Source organism: Enhydra lutris, unplaced genomic scaffold (genome assembly GCF_002288905.1).
Source record: "Enhydra lutris kenyoni isolate GAN:26980312 unplaced genomic scaffold, ASM228890v2 scaffoldscaffold53, whole genome shotgun sequence".
Lineage (NCBI taxonomy): Eukaryota > Metazoa > Chordata > Mammalia > Carnivora > Mustelidae > Enhydra > Enhydra lutris.
In genome coordinates, this window is record NW_019154137.1 from 2,897,633 (window position 1) to 2,917,600 (window position 19,968).

The 19,968-nt window shown below is 44.5% G+C and overlaps 1 protein-coding gene across 2 annotated transcripts in view; it reads right to left on the minus strand.

Moving 5' to 3' along the window:
- Positions 1-1,756: 1,756 nt before the first annotated feature.
- LOC111157258 (chromosome unknown CXorf56 homolog) overlaps positions 1,757-19,968 on the minus strand; it is an 18,797-nt gene continuing 585 nt past the window's right edge. The window contains exons 2-7 of one of the 2 annotated variants that reach the window (XM_022518532.1): positions 17,363-17,480; positions 7,924-7,965; positions 5,205-5,343; positions 4,624-4,713; positions 3,934-4,026; positions 1,757-2,762 (exon numbers count right to left, since the gene is read on the minus strand). In XM_022518532.1, the coding sequence (XP_022374240.1) occupies positions 2,700-2,762; positions 3,934-4,026; positions 4,624-4,713; positions 5,205-5,343; positions 7,924-7,965; positions 17,363-17,480 (545 nt within the window). In that variant the 3' untranslated portion in view covers positions 1,757-2,699. The remainder of the gene's footprint in view (positions 2,763-3,933; positions 4,027-4,623; positions 4,714-5,204; positions 5,344-7,923; positions 7,966-17,362; positions 17,481-19,968) is intronic. The other variant, XM_022518533.1, reaches the window with a different exon arrangement.

Consider the following 19,968-nt stretch of genomic DNA (forward strand, 5'->3'; position numbering starts at 1 on the left):
AGTAGTCAGAGAGGTAAAGCAGCAGCAGAGTAAAACATCAAGGAAATAAAAAAGGGAAGCTTTTTCCTTAAGAAAAGGAGGTGACCCACAGTGCTAAGGATTCCAAAAGGGTGGAGACAAGCTAGTGTTTAAAAAGCTTTTCAATTTCTCTTACGCGGTAGAATTACACCTCCAAATGTCAGTAATTATTACAGTGGAAACATTTTACATTTTACTATTTTATTACAGTTGATAATCTGCACAAACACAAAACAAAACAGAGTAAGACTCTCCGAAATTCCAATATGGTTCTTAGTACTAACATTAAAACACTGTATTTGCTGCTAAAATACTACAAGAAAATAAAGAGACTAGAGAAAGCACAGTGTATCACTTTTGTAAGTAGTTCAATATGAAAGCAGCCAACATTAAAGAGCACATGTTTATTTGGTACTAATGACATCATGATTTGCAGTCTTAAAGATGAAGCAAAGTGCACAATTTGAACCAGCTGTTAAAATGGTTTAGGGTTAGTATCTAAGGACAAATATTTCAGAAAATATGTGGAAAGGTGACGACACATTTGCTACAGGGAGTCCTCTATGTGTCTTTACAGCACCTTTTACTTGGTTTCTCAAAATGAAATTGCTACCTGTTCTCAATAATAGATTTTTTTTTTTTAATCCCATAGGAGAAGCAATTCAGCCTAGTTCTATAGTCAGATTTTTGGCTTCATCACTTCCTGGCTATGGGATCTTAGGAAACTTATGCTCTCAGAGCCTTCAATTCTCATCTGTGAGATGAGAATGGGAACAGACCGATCTCATAGGACTGTCATCTTGTTTTGACTAGGTCATACCCACGAAGTGCCTTCCATGGCACGTAACACGGAGCGAGCAGCCATTAAAGAGTATTATCATCCGTAAACTCCTGCAGTTTTTTATATAAGGACTGATAAAATAACCATCCTTCAAATCTGAAAACAGAACAGGTTTAGTGGAAGTGAGAGCATGAGAGTGGCCATGTGAGGAGGCTGTGATCACAGAGCAGAAGTTTGGATCTCTAGAATCTTGGATCTCAGACGTGGTGGACATGGCAGCCAGGCTACGGTCATGGGAGTTTATGGCTACAGAGGCGTGAAGGTAAAGGTCACTGTTTGGAGGTGAGGTCAAGGAATTGCGAGGAGATTATGGTTGGCCATCTACATGCTGTCCAAGTATCTTTCAGAACGAGGACAGGAAATGAGGTGGACAGGAAGACTCGGTTGCAAAGACCTCACTGGATGCAGGAGAACTCAGGAAGATGGCAACACAGCCCCACCTGGCTTTCCAGGGCCCCCTGCCACTCCTCTTTCTCCCAGTTCTTGCTAGCTCGCATCTACCCCCTACTCCAAGCTACTCTGCATTCCAAATAAGGAAGGCAGGGAAAAAAGCAAGGAGAAATGTCCTATTATTTCCCAGCAGCGCCTTACACACGTTTTGGGTGACTGCTGAGCGTCAGCTTTCCACTGTAGAGAGTATGAGTTGATTAAAAGCCTCTTCCGGCCCAACAGCTTGTAATACAAGTGAACAGATAAAAACACGTATATAACGCTCCATATTGTTATCACTGAAATGGCATGACATTAACTATTTTTTTTTAAGATTTAATTTATTTACTTGAGAGAGAACTAGAGAGAGCAGGAGCTGGGTGGGGAGGGGCAGCCTCCCCGCTGAGCAGGGAGCTCGATGCGGGGCTCCATCCATCCTCAGGAGCGTGACTGAGCCGAAGGCAGAGGCTTAACCAACAGAGTCACCCCAGTGCCCCTAAATATTTAAAAAGACAACACTCCTCTACAAATAGCAAATGTGAAATACGAACTGGCCAACAGCTACTTTTGTTTTGTCTCAGTATCAGTTCTTACTCTAGGTCTCCCTCCCGTACCCACATATGGAAGCAGGCGTCTTCCTAGCTGCCTGACGGGATGGTGGTCACCTTGGGTTGCTTACTGAGACCCCATTTTCATTTAGACCTGGGCTACCCTACCCGCCCCCGCCCCCAATCTGGCTGTTCCTTCTTTAGGTACAAAGGCCAGTAAGGAATAACACATCTACAGCTTTACCATTTGAAGTAAAGGAAGAAAGACTACATTTTCAGGGATCATTTCTGTAGTTTGTTACCAAGGAAGTTTCTCTGAATGCGAAGCTAAAGGAAGCTTTATGGACATTCTGGCTTTCCACGGATTCCTTTCTGACAGGAGAGAGGTTCAAACCATAGCCAATTCCTGCCCGTCTAAGAATAGTCACTTAAAAGAATCATAATTGCTGTAACTTTAAATATAATCCATGCCACTTTCTCTGTGATACATCATAGTACTTTTTTAAAAAATCTATAAACATTTTATTAGCTTTGAAGAGGGACTAAGAAGAGCTACTTTCAAAACAAGAGACACTCAAGCCCTGGTGTGTTCAGACTTTCCACACAGCTGAAGAAGTTTACATCAAATGCACAAAAAATAGTACAGAAGACCTATATACAGAAAGATTTAGAAAACCCATCTCTAGAAAGCAGGTCAGACGGACTCAAAGCCCTCACTGAATGTAGGAACAATCAATGGCAAGTAATGGAAAGCCTTCCACTGGGGCCAAAAGGTGACCACCAGTCTGTGGAGTCAAGAAACAGTTCTTTTTCCTCCTTGTCTAAATGCCCACTTCCGGTCTGGGCTAAGAGGAAGGTCCTGATCACTTGAACTGGTTGTCAATCAAGGTCCCCTTCATCTTTGCTTTCTTGGCTTCCAGTTCAGCCTAGAAAGGAAGAAAAGCATATGCCCTGAGCAATGCCATGACATTCTTATTTTCCTTCCTTCTCCTAACTGCCCAGACACTATCCTTTTGTGTTCACTTAGTATAGAAAGTAGAACAATGGTTGGCAAATCGTTACGTATCTCTATCAACTGCTTTCCAACCTTTCTGGTATTATGCTACACATAGAAAACGATGGTGTCTGTGTGGTAAAAGGCTTCAGTCAAAGGTGATCAGCGCAGGGCTCCTACAGCCCCAGGCCCTTCAAAGGGCTGAGGGAATCAATACCATGATATACCAGTATCCCATTTCTGGCAGAATAAGACGAGAAACACTATTCTGGAACAGTGTTGCTTCATGTCATACGGTCCGTGAACTGCCGGTTGTTGGTTCATGCAAGATATGTATAAAAATCAAGAGTTAGCATCTAGAACCTCGCACAGTAATTTGCCAGCGTCATAACAAAATCAAATAATTTAGCATGAGCACTTGAGGCAAATGCATTTTTATGGCATTTTATAGATTATAAATCTGTTCTTGACAAACTGGAGATTTAAAAAAAGAAGCAAGCCCCGGTCCTTCCCCTAGGCAAATGGGATAGGCACGGCTCTAGACCACGATGGCAGGGCAATGCCGCACCCAAGACCCACCACCTGTCACCAAAGGAAGCTCTCCGGTCATCAGACTGCACCACCACAGCCTCCGATGAGGCACCAAGACAGGGATGGCCGATTTTAAAGAACTAGCAAAAGTACATTGTTATCAAGAAGACCCACCTTGACGGCGCCATCAAATGCAAGCGTGCACGCGCCATGAGTCTGTGACTCACACAGAAAGTAGGGGCGGCCCCGGGGCTTTAGGGAGCCCCAAGGCCCCCATCCCAGTGAAGCCAATGTAGCACAGCTGTACGCCCTCCCCACCCAGGTGCGCATTCATGAATCCTGGGTAGCAGGTTCAAGTACCGGCCCAGTCAGGGCTGGCCGGCGAGTACTCTAACTTGGGGCCTGGAGCCTGTGGTCGCTAGACAGAGTACACCGACCGTGACGGGCCAGGGTGAGACAGCTGGCCACCAGCTACCCGGTGCCCCACACCCGGCACATAGACTTCCTGCAGGATCTCCCCGACCGCTGGAAGGTCTCTCAGACCAAGAAACCCTTGCCGCCCGGGCACTCACCAGCTCCTGCAGTCGCCGTTTGCTCATGCCCTTGCGCTCCAGCTGCTTTTCGATCACTTTGGCATTCTGTGCATACGAGTCGGCGACTTCTCTCTGCGGGAGGAAGAGCGGCACCCGGGACCCGGCAGTACCAGTGAGTCCCAGAGACCGTAAGTAGCAATTCCTGCTCCTCGGATCTCAGAATTGTTCCTGAAACGGACTCTGTTCCCTTTAAACTCGTCAGCTGTTCAATAATCCAGGAGAGCTCAGGTTTCGGCCGAAACCATTTGAAAAACAACAGATAACATCTCTCTGTAAACCTCATTATACTGAAGGACCATAAAGGTAATTGCTCGTACTGCTAAGGAGAGCCTCACAAGCCACTCGAGCCAGACTGACGGGACCTCAAACTGCAGAGTCCGATAAGTTTTAGGGATGAAGAGGGATGAGGGATTTGCCCCCTGAAAGCATCTCAAAACCAGTATGAAAATGCCACTGATCCAGTCCAACTCCCTGGTTCTCATTTTACAGATGCCCTAGGGATCCAGAGAGACAGGAACGGGCCTGGGGTCCTCTAGTTTCTTACTAACACAGTAAGGCCTGGAAGCAACATTTCTCATTATTCCGATACTCGAATGGGCTGGTTCTAGAGTCCCAGGTCCTTCCGGGCCCACCCCCCAATCCAGTTCCCTTGGGAGCAGAAGCACTCACAGCCTCAATCTCCTCTTCCTCTTCATCAATGGTAGACACCGTAACGGAGCTGAACTTGCCCATGTCTTTGGTCCGTTTGGTCATCATCACCTGGAGTCACAGGAGGAGGAATCAGTCTCGTTCACTGCAAGAGGCTCTGTGAGCTGCACGTCGCGCACGCGTGTCCACGCACACACCTGACTGCAGGGTGAGGCGGTTTGGCGGGGGGGAGGACGGAGAGGCTGGCCTATCTAAAAGTGCCAGTAGATTTTTTTTTCTATTTGGATTCTATTTTTCTAATATTTGCCATCAAGGCTTTTTAACTTTCACTTTAACTGTCCACACTGAAAAAGGAAGAGATTTCAAAGGAAATCATGAATCAAAACCATACAATTTCTAACTTTACTCCTGGGACAGCCGTAGGAAAGAAGAAAAGAACACATAACAGATGTTACATTAACATCTGCTCACCCATAAAAATGGCATCCTCTTAATAAAGCATGTGTCCAAAAAGGGCACTTTCTCATTACACTCATTGAAAGATGGAGGGCGATCCGGAGATTCGCAGCTATATGAACCGGTCGGTCTCCTTCAGTGATTACCTTCTTAGGAGGCTCTTGCTTCTGAGTGTAGATATTCGTTTTACCAAAACCCTGGCCGAACTTGACTACTGCGCCATCCACAATGAAAGTCACGGGGGCATTCTTGGGCTGGGACTGATAGAAGAGGGGCAGTCCACACCTGCAAACAGCAGAGTCAGTCTCTGGGAAGCTCAGAATCCAAATCCCCAAAACGCCGATTCACAAAGCGCGCTCAGACACTGGGAACAGTTTCGTTCGTGGCATAAACTAAGGATTCGCTCCTTCCGGTGTTTCCCAGAACTGCTGCCTAAGAATCACTGAGGAATCACTTTACCAAGTAAGAATTTGTTACAGCTGCTGCTCAGACTCCCCGCTCCTTCCAAAGATCCTCATTCAGCAAGTCTGGAAGCTGAGGCCTGGGAATCTATCACTTTCCTCAGCATCCCAGGTGATTCTCAGCATTGGACAAGTTTGGGAAATGCCGGCGCCCGCTGCTGCTTGCTTTCCCGTTAAAGCCACTGCCACTCCAGGGCGCCTGGCTGCCTCAGCTGGGAGAGCATGTGACTCCAGATCACGAGGTTGTGAGTTTGAGCCCCATGCTGGATGGAAAAATTACTTAATAAATAAAAATTTTAAAATACAAGTTTCTAAAAAAAAAAATGTATATATATATATATATATATAAAAAAAAAAAAAAAAAAATATATATATATATAAAACCTGCTGGGGCACCTGGGTGGTACAACTGATTCTTGGTTTCAGCTCAGGTCATGATCTCAGGGTCGTGGGATCGGGCCCCACGCCAGGCTCCGCACTCAGCGAGGAGACCGCTTGGGTTCCCCTCTCTCTCTTTCTCACTCTCTAATAAATAGATATATCATTAGGAAAAAAAAAACTGCTGCCATTCTTCCCAGAAGTCTGGATACCTAGCATGGGGGGTTTGTCTAGTTTTGTTTGGGTTTTTGTAGTGTCGAGAAGGGGTGTAAAGCTCCCCAGCAGTGGCCGGCCAACTGCTCTAGGAAGTAATCATCATACTTTCTTGGGTTGGTCAGTTTTGTTCTACTTTTTCAGCTACATGAAGTACTCATAAGACATGATAAACTGGTGGGGGGCCGCCTGGCTGGTTCAGTTGGTGGAGTGTGACTCCTGACCTTGGGGTTGTGAGTTTGAGACCCATGTTGGGTACAGACGTTACTTAAAAATCGGATCTTTAAAAAAAAAAAAAAGACACAAACTGAAGTTGACAACTCTAGTGTGGCTGGGAACTAAATTGCCTTCTTAGCCATTTCCGTGCCTTGATTCTCCTCGCCTGAGTCTTCTGAGAGCCAAGGTGTAGCTGTCGTGCCATCAACCAGATGGAACATACTGTAGTTTAGTATTCTCACTGTTAACGGCCAAAAGCTGGACATGTAGATATAGCTTTACAGAACAGTCTCTAACGCTCTTGTGGGTCTACGGGCCCTCCAATAGGCTTTATAAGTAAGTCTGGATTACGTTACGTTATGTTCCATTCACCATACGAGCCAGCAATTCCACTCCAGAGAAAACACGTGTCCCCACCAAGGTTTATACTAGAATGTTCGTAACAGCTTTATGCAGGACAGTCAAAACCATCAGCAACTCAAATGCCCTCGTACAGGGGGAGAGGGACAATGGAGCCATGGACACTACTCACCAGGGCTCGATCCCAGGACCCTGAGACCATGAACTGAGCCGAAGGCAGAGGCTTAACCCACTGAGCCACCCAGGTGCACCTGTAGGTAACATTTTTAGAAAAGGCAAAACTGTAGCTACAGAAGGCAGCTCAGCGGCTGCCAGTGGGGGAACACAGAGAAGGGGACTGACTACAAAGGGCACAGGAGGCCGAGAATGGCCCGCATCGCGGCAGGGTGGTGTTAGCGGACGGTATGTTTCTGTCATGAGTTCTCAGACTGTATGCTTAACACAGGCAAATCTGGGGAGCACCTGGCTGGCTGTCAGGAGAGCAGGCAAAAGTTGATCTTGGGGTGGTGAGTTCAAGCCCCACAGTGGGCACAGAGATTAGTTAAGAGAAAAAAAAAAGGACAGGGGTGCCTGGGTGGCTCAGTAGCTAAGTGTCTGCCTTTGGCTCAGGTCATGATCCCAGGGTCCTGGGATGGAGCCCCATTTGGGCTCCCTGCTTAGCGAGAAGCCTGATTTTCCCTCTCCCACTCCCCCTGCTTGTGTTCTCTCTCTCGCTGTCTCTCTCTCCGTCAAATAAAATCTTTTTTTTAAAAAAGACAAATTTTATCATATGTAAATTATATCTCTATTTAGAAAAACGATACAGGGACACCTGGGTGGCTCAGTTGGTTAAGCGGCTGCCTTCGGCTCAGGTCATGATCCCAGCGTCCTGGGATCGAGTCCCACATCGGGCTCCTTGCTCAGCGGGGAGCCTGCTTCTCCCTCTGCCTCTGCCTACCACTCTGTCTGCCTGTGCTCATGCGCTCTCTCTCTCTCTAACAAATAAATAAATAAAATCTTAAAAAAAAAAAAGAAAAATGATACAATGTTAAAAAAAAATTTCTGTGGCCAGCTGGTCAGAGATGTGACTTCGACTAGTCTGAGAAGCATATTGGTTTTTGTGTAGTTGAAGTTCGAAGGCAGTTGGGATTACAAGGATAAAGATAATAGAGAATGGCATCCACATAATTCCTTCCTGAACACACTACCGCCTTTGCTTTTGTGTGATTGGGAGAATCCCACGCTGTTAGACACGTACTTTGCACACTTCTTCCTGTACTGTCGCTCAATGCCTTCAGGCCTGTGCAGGAAACGGAAGTAAAAAAAAAATGGTATGAACAAATGAGCAGCAGGAGCTGTAGTCACAGCAGCAGGCAGGGTCACGGTGATAACAACAACAACAATAATAATACCAGCACCCACATGTACGCAGTGCTCAAGAACGTATGTATGAAGCCATATAAGCCTTACAGCAACCCAAGTTCCTATTACCATTCCTATTTTCCACATGAAGGCACAAACCTAAGCACATGATTTGCCCCAGGTCAGAGTCCAGAAGCAGAATAGGCTACATTCAAGCCCAGGCCACCAAGCCCACAAGAGCGCCTTAGGTAAGCAACTCTGCCACCCACCCAAGATGCTTAACACAAACCTGGGACTCATCCTTGACTCCTCTTTCTCTTACTGCCCACACCCAGTCCATCAGCAAATCCTAAGGATTTTCTCTCCAAAAAAAAGATCTTGAACCTGTCTGCTTTGCTCCACCTTCCGGCCACCATCTCTTCCTTGGCCGACTGTCCTAGCTTCCGGACTGGTCTCCTCACTTCCTTGCCCCTTGTTTGTTTCCATTTTTTTAAAAGGCCATATGCATACATGGCATATGTAAGAATATAAAGAAAAGTAAATACCCTCCCACCCAGTTCTCTTCCCCAGAGGCAAATATTGCTTCTGGTTTCTTCTGTTCCTCCCAGAGATAGTTGACGATTCAAGCAAGGAATCCTTATTGACATATAAAGAAAATATATTTTATTTCTTTCCCTTTTTAGACAAACGCAGCATACCTTACACTTCTTTGTTCTTCATTTGTTTGCCTAAAAAATGTGTCCTGGTTAGAAAATTCATAGGGGACCCTTCCTTACCAATTGACAAAGAGGTGCCTCATTCTTCATAAGAGCTGCACTGTATTCCTTTGTGTGGATAAACCGAAAAGTCTTTTACCTGTTGGATAAATTCCTAGAAGAGTATCCGCTTTAAATTCTGAGAAATACTGCCAAATTACTTTCTAGGGAAGTTGAACCAATCTACGTTCCTACCACCAATGTGAAGTTGTGTTTCTCTCCAGTCTCACCAACACAGGATGTGATTAAATTGCACAACTGTCAATCTGACACGTGAAAACTGTGCTCTCATAATTTGCATTTCTTTTTTTAAAGAGTCAAAGGTGAGGCATCTTTTCGTGTATTTTATAGGCATTTGTGTTTTCTCTTTTTGGGTGAACTGTCAGTTCATATCTTTTGCCTACTGAGTTGTCTTTTTATTTTCTAGACTTGCAGATGTTGATGGGCCTTATAAATATTTCTTCCCCAGTTTGACTGTGGAAATTTGAGATTTGGGGGCAGTCAAATCGAAAGCAAGTGCGCGCATGTGTGTGGTATTTGGTTAGGCCTTCCCCTGTTCTAAATTCATACCTAACATACAAACTTTAACTACTATTCTAGAATCTGCTTCCGCTGTTACACTCCAAATCATTCTTTAAACAGAGGCAAGAGTGGCTTCCTAAGACACCTAGAATAAAATCTAGCCTCCTTACCATGGCCTCCCAGGCACCAGCTGAGCACAAAACTGGGCCCATCTCCTTTCACAGATGCCCTCCCTCCCTCACCATGAACCAGCCACAACAGACCTCTCTTCTTTGAACAAACAAGTGCTTTCCCACCTCGGACCTTTCACACACACACTTCTCTCTCCCCAGAATGCTCTTCTCACTGCTTTCCCATTCTCATTTTTGGGGTCTCAGCCACTTTTTCAAAGAAGTTTTCACGATATTCTTTGTATGAGCCATTTGTTTCATTCACAGGACCTCCCAGAATCATAATGACTTTATTTTTCCGTCATCCCACTGGACTGTAAGGCCCATGAGATCAGAGATTAACGGAGACCATGCCTGTCTGACCACTCTATCCCCAGAACCGAGCAAAGTACTGGAAACAAAATAGACATGCAATAAAACACTGGTTGAAAGAATTCCTTTAAGAATTTGGTTTAGTGAGGAAAATTACTATCATGGAGGTAAGTTTTTTTTTTTTTTTAAAGATTTTATTTATTTATTTGACAGACAGAGATCACAAGTAGGCAGAGAGGCAGGCAGAGAGAGAGGAGGAAGCAGGCTCCCCGTGGAGCAGAGAGCCTGATGTGGGGCTCGATCCCAGGACCCTGGGATCATGACCTGAGCCGAAGGCAGAGGCTTTAACCCACTGAGCCACCCAGGCGCCCCTGGAGGTAAGTTCTTAAATGGAGAAATGTATACCATATAATGGGAATGTAGAGGTGGGAGCACCAAGTCTCTCTGAGGCGGTCATGGAAGGCTTCATGAGGAGGTGGCTGAAAGCCAATGGTCCTGATAGCAAGCAGTATTTCAAGCAGTGGGAATATTATGTGCAAAACCAAAAACACAGCATATTCAGGGAATTGTAAATAGTCTAATGTTAGTAGGATTTTAAAAAATCAAGAGTACTACTGGTCTGACAGAACAAGATTTGTAAGCTTATCCTATGAATGACCATATGGCAACAAATGAGATAATCAAGATGAAATGGCCAAACTCCTAGAACAATAGAATAAGATAAACTACCAAAACTCACTGGAAAAGAAACAGAAAATCTAAATAGACTATTCCATGTAAAGAGATTTAATTAGTAATCAAAACACTCTGCACAAAGAAAAGCCTGGGATGAGTGGCTTCACTGGTGAATTCTACTAAAAGTTCAAAGAATTAATACCAAAGTTTCACAAACTTTTCAGAAGAGGAGGAAACACCTTCCAGCTCATCGTATGAAGCCAGGATTACCCTGATACCAAAACCAGACAAAGGTACAACAACAACAACAAACTAGAGATCAATATTGCTTACAAACACACAGGCAGAACTCTTCAAAAAACAAAAAAATACTAGCAAACTGAATCCAGGAGCATAGAAAAAAGATCATATAACATGACCAAGCAGAATTTATCCCAGGACTACAAGACTGGTGCAACATATAAAAAAATTAATCAAAGCCAAGACACCATAGTAATAGAACAAAAGAGGGAAAAAATGATCATCTCAACATCTCAACAGACACAAAAGAAAAGCAGCTGACAAAATTCAAAACCCTTATTAATATACTAGGCATAGAAGGGAACTTTCTGCACCTGATAAAGGGCACCTATGAAAAACCCACAGTTACATAAACTAATATCATACTTAATGGTGAAAGACAGAAAGCTTTTCTCCTAGGATCAGGAACAAGACAAGGATACACACTCTCAACACTTCTATTCAACACTGTAGGAGAAGTTCTAGCCAGGGCAACTGGCAAGAAAAAGAAATAAAAAGCATCCAGATTGGAAGGGAAAAAGTAAAACCATCTCTATCTGTAGATGACATGATCTTACACACAGAAACCCTAAAGAACACACAAACATACAATTAGAGCTAATAAACAAGTTTAGAAAGACTGCAGGTTACATGATCAACATATAAAAACTAATGGAGTCCTATATACTAAAAATGAACAATAAAAAATAAAGATAAGAAAACAATTCCAGTTATAATAGCATCAAAAAGAATAAAATACTGGGGTGCCTGGGTGTCTCAGTCATCAAGTGGCTGCCTTCAGCTCAGGTCATGATCCCAAGGTCCTGGGATCAAGCCCCCCATTGGGCTCCTTGCTCACCAAGGGAGCCTGCTTCTCCCCCTCCCTCTCCCCCTGCTTGTGTTCCCTCTCTCTCTGTGTCTCTGTCAAATAAATAATAAAACCTTAAAAAGAATAAAATACTTAGGAAAAATTTAACAAAATAAGTGCAAGACTTGTGCACTGAAAACTATAAAACATTGCTGAAAGAAATTAAAGAACACCTAAGTAAATGGAATGACATTCCATGTTCGTGGACTGAAGACTTAACATTAAGATAGTAATACTCCCTAAACGAATCTACAGCTTCAAAACAATCCCTATCAAAATCCGAGCTGGCTTTTTGCAGAAATTGACAAGCTGATCCTAAAATTCACATGGAATTACAAGGAATCTAGAATAGCCAAAACAATCCTGAAAAAGAACAAAGTTGGAGGACTCACATTTTCTGATTTCAAAACCACAAAAGCCACAATAATCAAGACAGGGTAGTACTGGCATAAAGACAGACAGATCAATGGAATGGAACAGAGAGTCCCAATAAACCCATACATATATCGCTAACCGATTTTTGATAAGGGTACCAAGACCATTCAAAGGAGAAAAAACAGACTTTCTATAACTGGTACCAGGACAACTGGATATCCACATGTACAAGGATGAATTTATTACATACTTATCTCACACTGTCTAAAAAAATTAACTAAAAAAAATTTTTTAACTCAAAATGGATGAAAGGCTTAAACCTAAGAATTAAACTATAAAACTCTTAGAAGAAAATGTAGACATAAACCTTCAAGACCTTGAATTAGGCAATGGTTTCTTAGCTAAGACTCCTATAGCACAAGCAAAGAAAAAAATAAGCTGGACTTGATTAAATTAAAAACTTTTATGCTTCTAAAAGTATCACCAAAAAGAGTGAAAAGGCAATCCACAGAATGGGAGAAAATGTTTGCAAATCATGTATCTGTTAGGGGGTTAGCATCTATAATATATGAATTCCTATGACCCAACAATTAAAAAGACAAATACACCAATTAAAAAATGAGCAAAGAATTTGAACAGACATTTCTCCAAAGAAGATACACAAATGACCTCAAGGTACACGACATGTATGACCCAGCTATTCATAAGCCTACACCCGTGAGAACCAAAAACATGTTCACACAAAATCCTGTACACATGTCCACACGTTTACAACATTACCCATAATAGTAAAAAAAAAAAATTTTTTTAAAAAGGAAACAGTCCAAATGCCCATCAACTGATGACCAGATAAACGACATGTGGTATGTCCTTACAATGGAATGTCATTCAGCCACAAGAACGAATAAAGTACCGAGTCATTCTACATTGTGGATGTACCTGGAAAACATGCTAAATGAAGAACGGTAGACACCAAAAGCTACAATATTTATGGTTCCTTTTTTTTTAAAAGATTTTATTTATTCATTTGACAGACAGAGATCACGAGTAGGCAGAGAGGCAGGCGGGGTGGGGGGGATTAGGCTCCCAGCTGAGCAGAGAGCCCAATGTGGGGCTCAATCCCAGGACCCTGGGATCATGACCTGAGCCAAAGGCAGCGGCTTAACCCACTGAACCACCCAGGATACCCCAGAAAACACAGGATTTTAAGTAAAGGGGACTGTGTATTTCTTGGTGAGAAATTTTCAAACACCAGTGCCAAAGAGGATTTTGTCAAGTTTGCAACAATTCGTCTACTCTAACCATGTGCCAACAATCAGGCAAAGTGTACTAAGGGTTTTGGAAGTACAAGGCAGGATTCTTGCTCTCAAAAAGTTCATGGAAGTGAGACGAGATACTGAACTGGCATAAGGAAGTGATTAATATGAACTAGGTAGCTGCACTAATTGACTCTGGTCTAGGATTATGTGAGGGAGGGAAGGCCAAAAACAAAACATTTTTCCTGGTTGTGGCAGTCTCTAAGATGGCCCCCAATAATCCTTGCGCCCTGGTATTGACACCCAGTGTAGTCTCCTCCCAAATTAAATAGGGCTGACCTGGGACGCCTGGGTGGCTCAGTGGGTTAAAGCCTCTGCCTTTGGCTCAGGTCATGATCCCAGGGTCCTGGGATCGAGCCCCACATCGGACTTTCTGCTCCACGGGAAGCCTGCTTCCTCCTCTCCCTCTGCCTGCCTCTCTGCCTACTTGTGATCTCTGTCTGTCAAATAAATAAATAAAATCTTTAAAAAAATTTTTTTAAATTTAAAAAAAATTTAAGATAAAAAATAAATAAATAAATAAAGTAGGCTCCAAACGTGGAGCCCAACATGGGGCTCGAACTCACAGCCCTGACACCAAGACCTGAGCCAAGATCAACGGTGGGACGCTCAATCGAGGAGCACCCCCCCACACACCCCTGGGCTCCCGAGCACATGGGGAGTGGCCAGACTGCATGTGTTCAGCAACCGGTGCTCGCACACACCCCTGGCTAAGGAGGGAAATGCACCCCTCCCCTCAGGAGGGGAGCACACTAGAGTGGGCCACTGGACAGAATGCTCATGATTAGAACAGGAACAACAACCGGGGGGGGGGGTGCGGGGGAGTTTACCCTGCCTTGTTGGTAAACTCTGAGAACTCTCTGCCCCTACACAGTCACCTGGCCAGAGGCCACAAGCCTGAGCAATACCCAGCCCTAGGGCGAGGTCCCAAAGCTGGCTCGCTTCCAGGACCAGGCTGGTTGGATTCCGGGGTTTCTATTTCAGACTAAGGCCACTCCGTTTTCTGGCCTAGAGGTGAGGGCGTCTGCCTTTTAGTGCCATGGGGGCCTCTGGCCTGCTGTGTTGTTAGATCAATTTTTGTATTAACTGAGTAATACACAACCGTTCAATATATAGAAATACTATTACACATTAGCATATGTAACTATGATATATATAATAAACACATCATAAATCTTAGTGATCTTAAAGATACATATAAAAGATTTTATTTTATTTTTTTTTAAATATTTTATTTATTTATTTGACAGACATAGATCACAAGTAGGCAGAGAGGCAGGCAGAGAGAGAGAGGGGGAAGCAGGCTCCCCACTGAGCGGAGAGCCAGATGTGGGGCTTGATCCCAGGACCCTGGGATCATGACCTGAGCTGAAAGCAGAAGCTTAACCCACTGAGCCACCCAGGCGCCCCCATATAAAAGATTTTAAAAGATTTTACTTATTTTAAAAGATTTTATTTATTTATTTATTTATTTATTTATTTGAGAGAGGGAAAGAGAATGCACGTGAGCTCAAGCAGGGGGAGCGGCAGAAGGAAAGGGAGAAGCAGACTCCCTGCTAAGCAGGGATCCGGATGTGAGGCTTGATCCCAGAACCCCAGGATCATGATCTGGGCTAAAAGCAGACACTTAATGGACTGAGCCACCCAGGCACCCCTCAGTTGGCAATTTTCAACATCAGAAAACTAAACAAGGGTTAATGGAGGGAGAAAAAGACAACGGATTAGCTTCAGATAGGGCATCTTGTCAACCGTCCTATTCATCATAATGGGGTATTCTCCCCGTGCTACCCAAAGGGCATTCCTTTGTAAATTTCATCAATTTTTATAATCTGGTTGTATTACTGGCCTCGAGTTGTATCTTGTGTATGACCAATTTCCTGCTCAGCTGCACAACTCTAGAAGCCTGTGCTCTAGAAGCACAGTGGTGCTCGAGGTCTCATTTGCTACTGAATGTCACCTAGCGGTACTTCTTTTCGTTAGTGTGGGCTGACAACAGTTTGGTTTCTTAAATTAACATAGCAAGATGTCAGCCTGTTGCTTTCTCCAGCTCAGCCCTAGAATATAAGCTCCATACAGGCAGGGTACTTTGCCTGTTTACTGGTTGTACTGGGTTGGATGGTATCCATTAAAAAGTCACATCCTGCGGCACCTGGGTGGCTCAGTGGGTTAAAGCCTCTGCCTTCGGCTCAGGTCATGGTCCCGGGGTCCTGGGATTGAGCCCCACATCGGGCTCTCTGCTCAGAAGGGAGCCTGCTTCCTCCTCTCTCTCTGCCTATCTCCTCTGCTTACTTGTGATCTCTGTCAAATAAATAAATAAAAATATTTAAAAAAAAAAGTCACATCCTTCCAGGAATCTCGGAATGTGACTTTATTTGGAAAGAGGGTCGTTGCAGATATAATTAGTTACAATGAGGTCATGTAGATGAGCAGAATGTGCCCTTAATCCGATGTGACTGGTGTCCCTATAAAAAGAAAAGAAAAACAGAGACCGAGACACAGGGAGAAGGCCATGTGACGATACAGAGACTGAAGTGTTGCATCTGCCAGCCAAGAAACGCCAAGGACTGCCGGCAACCACCAGAAGCTGGGAAGGGCCAAGGAAGGATCCTCCCCTAAAACCTTCCCAGAGACCACGGTGGCTCTGCCAACAGCCTCGTTTCAGACTTCTACTCTCCAGAAATGTGAGACAGTTTCTGTTGCTTTAAGCCACCCAGCTGTTGGTACTGTTACGGCAGCCCTAGCAAATAAATCCACTGGCATCTCAAAGGCTTCTGGACAGGACCCCGGCATAGAGCAGAAGCCGAGGAAACGAAATGTATGTGAAGGAACGTCTGGACTTTTTAATCCCCTACAACTGACCTCTCTGTGGCCTCAGGCACCTGTTGATGGCCACCCTCCCCAGACATCCACACTTCCTGACACTCTCTCCTCCCGTTTTCCACATGGCCAGGTTCCAACTGTTTTGTCTGCTTTTTAAATGTCAATGCTCCCCAGGATGGTATCTTCAGTCCTCTCTCTTCTTGCTCCACACGCCATATAATGTTAGCCCTTCCCAGGTTTCAGTTCCTTATCTCGGCCAAGGACTCCCAAATCTCAAACAGATCCAACCATGTCACTCCCCTGCTTAAAAGAGAGAGATGGCTCGGGGCACCTGGGAGGCTCAGTCATTAGGGGTCTGTCTTCGGCTCAGGTCATGATCCCAGGGTCCTGGGATCGAGCCCCGCACTGGGTTCCCTGCTCAGCAGGGAGCCTGCTTCTCCCTCTCCCACTGCCCCCGCTTGTGTTCCCTCCCTCGCTGTGTCTCTGTCAAATAATAAATAAAATCTTAAAAAAAGAGAGAGAGAGAGAGAGATGGCTCTTGCCAGCAGGTGAGGGCCAAACTTGTCTACTTCAGCAATTCACTCTGGCCCCAACTCAGGATGCATGAAGCCCTTCCTGTAAAGTCACGTGGACTACAGTCACCAAGGACCGTTCGAAGTTCCCAAGCATACCATAAGTGCTCCTTTCAATGCTTCCATATTCCCTCCACCTGGGATGCTCCTCAGCCCCCTCATCAACTTGGTGAAATCCTAGTTCAAGGCCAAAGACAAATGCCATCATCGTTTGGTGCCTTTCACCACCATTCAGAATGACCCGCTCCCATCTGCTTTCCCATAGCTTTTGGCTTACCACCCCGGCATTTCACTGTATCACAGAAGGTAGCCAGGCCTCCCGCACTGAGCTGCGAGCTCTTCAGTGCTAAGGGCAGTACCTCATTCAACTCCACAGAGCCAGTTCCCTGCTCGGGGCCCGGGACACGGCATGCTAAGACATCACGGATCGAATGAGCTCATTCTACTTGCAAAAAACCCAAATTACAGCTATCAAATGGCAACAGAATGACATCTCAACAGCATTTCAACGAAGCACAGCGAAGGTATTGCCACATTAACAGAAGTTAGAGAGCTAACACAAATGTCCAAGTGTTGGAGCCCTAAGAACAACCTGTTTAGCACTAGCTGGGGTACTTATATTCCTCAGAAACAGACCGAAACACAAGGAAATCCAAGTATCAGCCTCTTACCTCCGAAGATACATGGTCTCCTCGTCCTCCGTGTTACAAAACTTGTGGGCGTGTTTGGCGGCATCGATCACGCGGGAGCGATCCCGGGGCCTCATGGGCAATTTCTCTAACTGACAGTCTGAAGAAATGGAGTAAGATTCCGTCACCAGAGCTACTGAAAACTACCCTGGGGCAATCACAAGTGTTCAGTGGGGGCCCTTAGCACTGTGATGTTTTACTATAATTACTAATGCTTATGGAAGCCTATTATTGAATTTCCCAACTGAAAAGGACTTGGTGTCAGAAGGTCTGGAGCTCCGTTACCACCTTGGTGATCTTTGGCAAATTACTTCCTTTTGTTTTGCTTTGTTTTTACTCCTTATTGGAAGGATAAGTAGATGACAGTATCTCAAAAGTCCTTCCCAGCACGACAAGTTTACTATGTTTCTGTAATCATGGTACACTTGGTTTGTGTTCTAATGCATGAGAATCAGAAGAGACAGTCAAGCATCTGGAACCGCCTACGAGGAAGGCATTGGGAAAAGTGGTTAAGTGCTTAGAAAAAAAGAGAGAGGGTCAGTGCTATGCTACATGAGACAGGCAAATGACCCAAACCAGCTGGAGTAGTGTCAATCTGCAAATGATGAAAACATACAGGAAATAAACAAGGTGCAAATAAAAAGCAGATGGAAATTGACAGAATGCAAATGAAGTACCTAAAGGGTCACAGAGAAGTCAAGTGATCACAGTCATTTGAAATTAATGGAGGAAGGGGCGGGAGAGTTGGCACCAGGCAGCCTGCACATTCATTAATCTTCACAATGACCTGCTGGAGTAGACACTTTGTATTCCTAGTTTAGAAATGAGGGAATTGAAGCTTACAAAAGGCAAGAGACTTGCCACACATTTACTAAAAGGGAGAACAAGAATTCACTCAATTCTAGGTGATTAAAAGAGAACTCATTTATACAACAAGGATTCGAGGGCTCTCTGGGTACCAACCGCAGTTCAAACACAGTGCTGGGGATTCAGCAAAGGACAAAGCAGAGACCCTGCCCTGATGAAGTTTTCATTCTAGTGGAAGAGGCAGAAAATTTTAAAAAGGAAGAATTATAGGGGCGCCTGGGTGGCTCAGTGGGTTAAGCCTCTGCCTTCGGCTCATGTCATGATCCCAGGGTCCTGGGATCGAGCCCCACATGGGGCTCTCTGCTCAGCAGGGAGCTGTTTCCCCCTCCCTCTCTGCCTGCCTCTCTGCCTACTTGTGATCTCTCTCTGTGTCAAACGAACAAATAAAATCTTAAAAAAAATTTTTTAATAAGAATTATATAATATGACCATAGATAATGATAAGTGCTTATAAAAAAATCAGCAAGATATTAAAAGGATGGACAATGATCTCAAATAGGGATAAGTGCTACCAAGAAAAATCAGGCAGGGTTAAGAGGACAAAGAGTAACTAACAAGGGTACCATTTTAGATAGTCAGGGAAGGGACATTTCAGCAGAGACCAGAATAAAATAAGGAAGGAATTCCAGGTGAGGGATGATGGTGTCTTGGATTAGAGTGGCAGAAATGGAAGTAGTAAGAAGTAGTCAGATTCTGGACAGATTTTCAAGTAGCGGCGAAATGTGTTGATGGACTGGATGGGCATAAGGTAAGGGAAAGAAAGAAGTCAAGATTGCTTCTGAGATTCTGGGTGAATAGTGTTACCACTTACCACACTAGGGTGGAACAGTGGAGAGCAGGAAGTACGGGATCATGAAGTTGATCTGAACATGATCACTTTGAGAGACCCACCAGATATCCAGTGGAGACAGGGAACAGGCAGCTGGAGTTTGAGGGGAAGTGTAAGTTAAAGATGAACATTGGGGAGGAATCGGCATGTAAATGGCATTTAAAGCTTGGGAATGGTTGTGGTCGCTTAGAAGGGAGTGAGTACAAATTGTGAACAGGTGAGAGTACTGAGGCCTAGGGCCTTGCAATGCCTAAACATCAGAAAAGGAGCTAGACATTGAAGAGGGGAAAAATCAAGGTAGGAGGAAAGCTCCGGAGACTGTGGAGTCTTGGAAGCAAATGACAAAAAGTGTTTTAAGAAGGATGGAATCATCATCTCTGTCAAATGATACAGATGAGAACTAAAATGAGCACCGGCCATTGAGCACTGGCACCACTAACAGGTTCAGTTATTGACCTTGACAAATATGGTTTAGATGGTGAGGTGGGAAGAGAAGTCGCCTGAAGTGAGGTCAACATGGAATGGGAAGTGAGGATGCAGCGACAGGCAACTTTCCAGAAGTTCTGCTATAAAAGCAGCAAAGAAATGGGGTTAGGTAGGAGGAAAGCTCCGGAGACTGTGGAGTCTTGGAAGCAAATGACAAAAAGTGTTTTAAGAAGGATGGAATCATCATCTCTGTCAAATGATACAGATGAGAACTAAAATGAGCACCGGCCATTGAGCACTGGCACCACTAACAGGTTCAGTTATTGACCTTGACAAATATGGTTTAGATGGTGAGGTGGGAAGAGAAGTCGCCTGAAGTGAGGTCAACATGGAATGGGAAGTGAGGATGCAGCGACAGGCAACTTTCCAGAAGTTCTGCTATAAAAGCAGCAAAGAAATGGGGTTA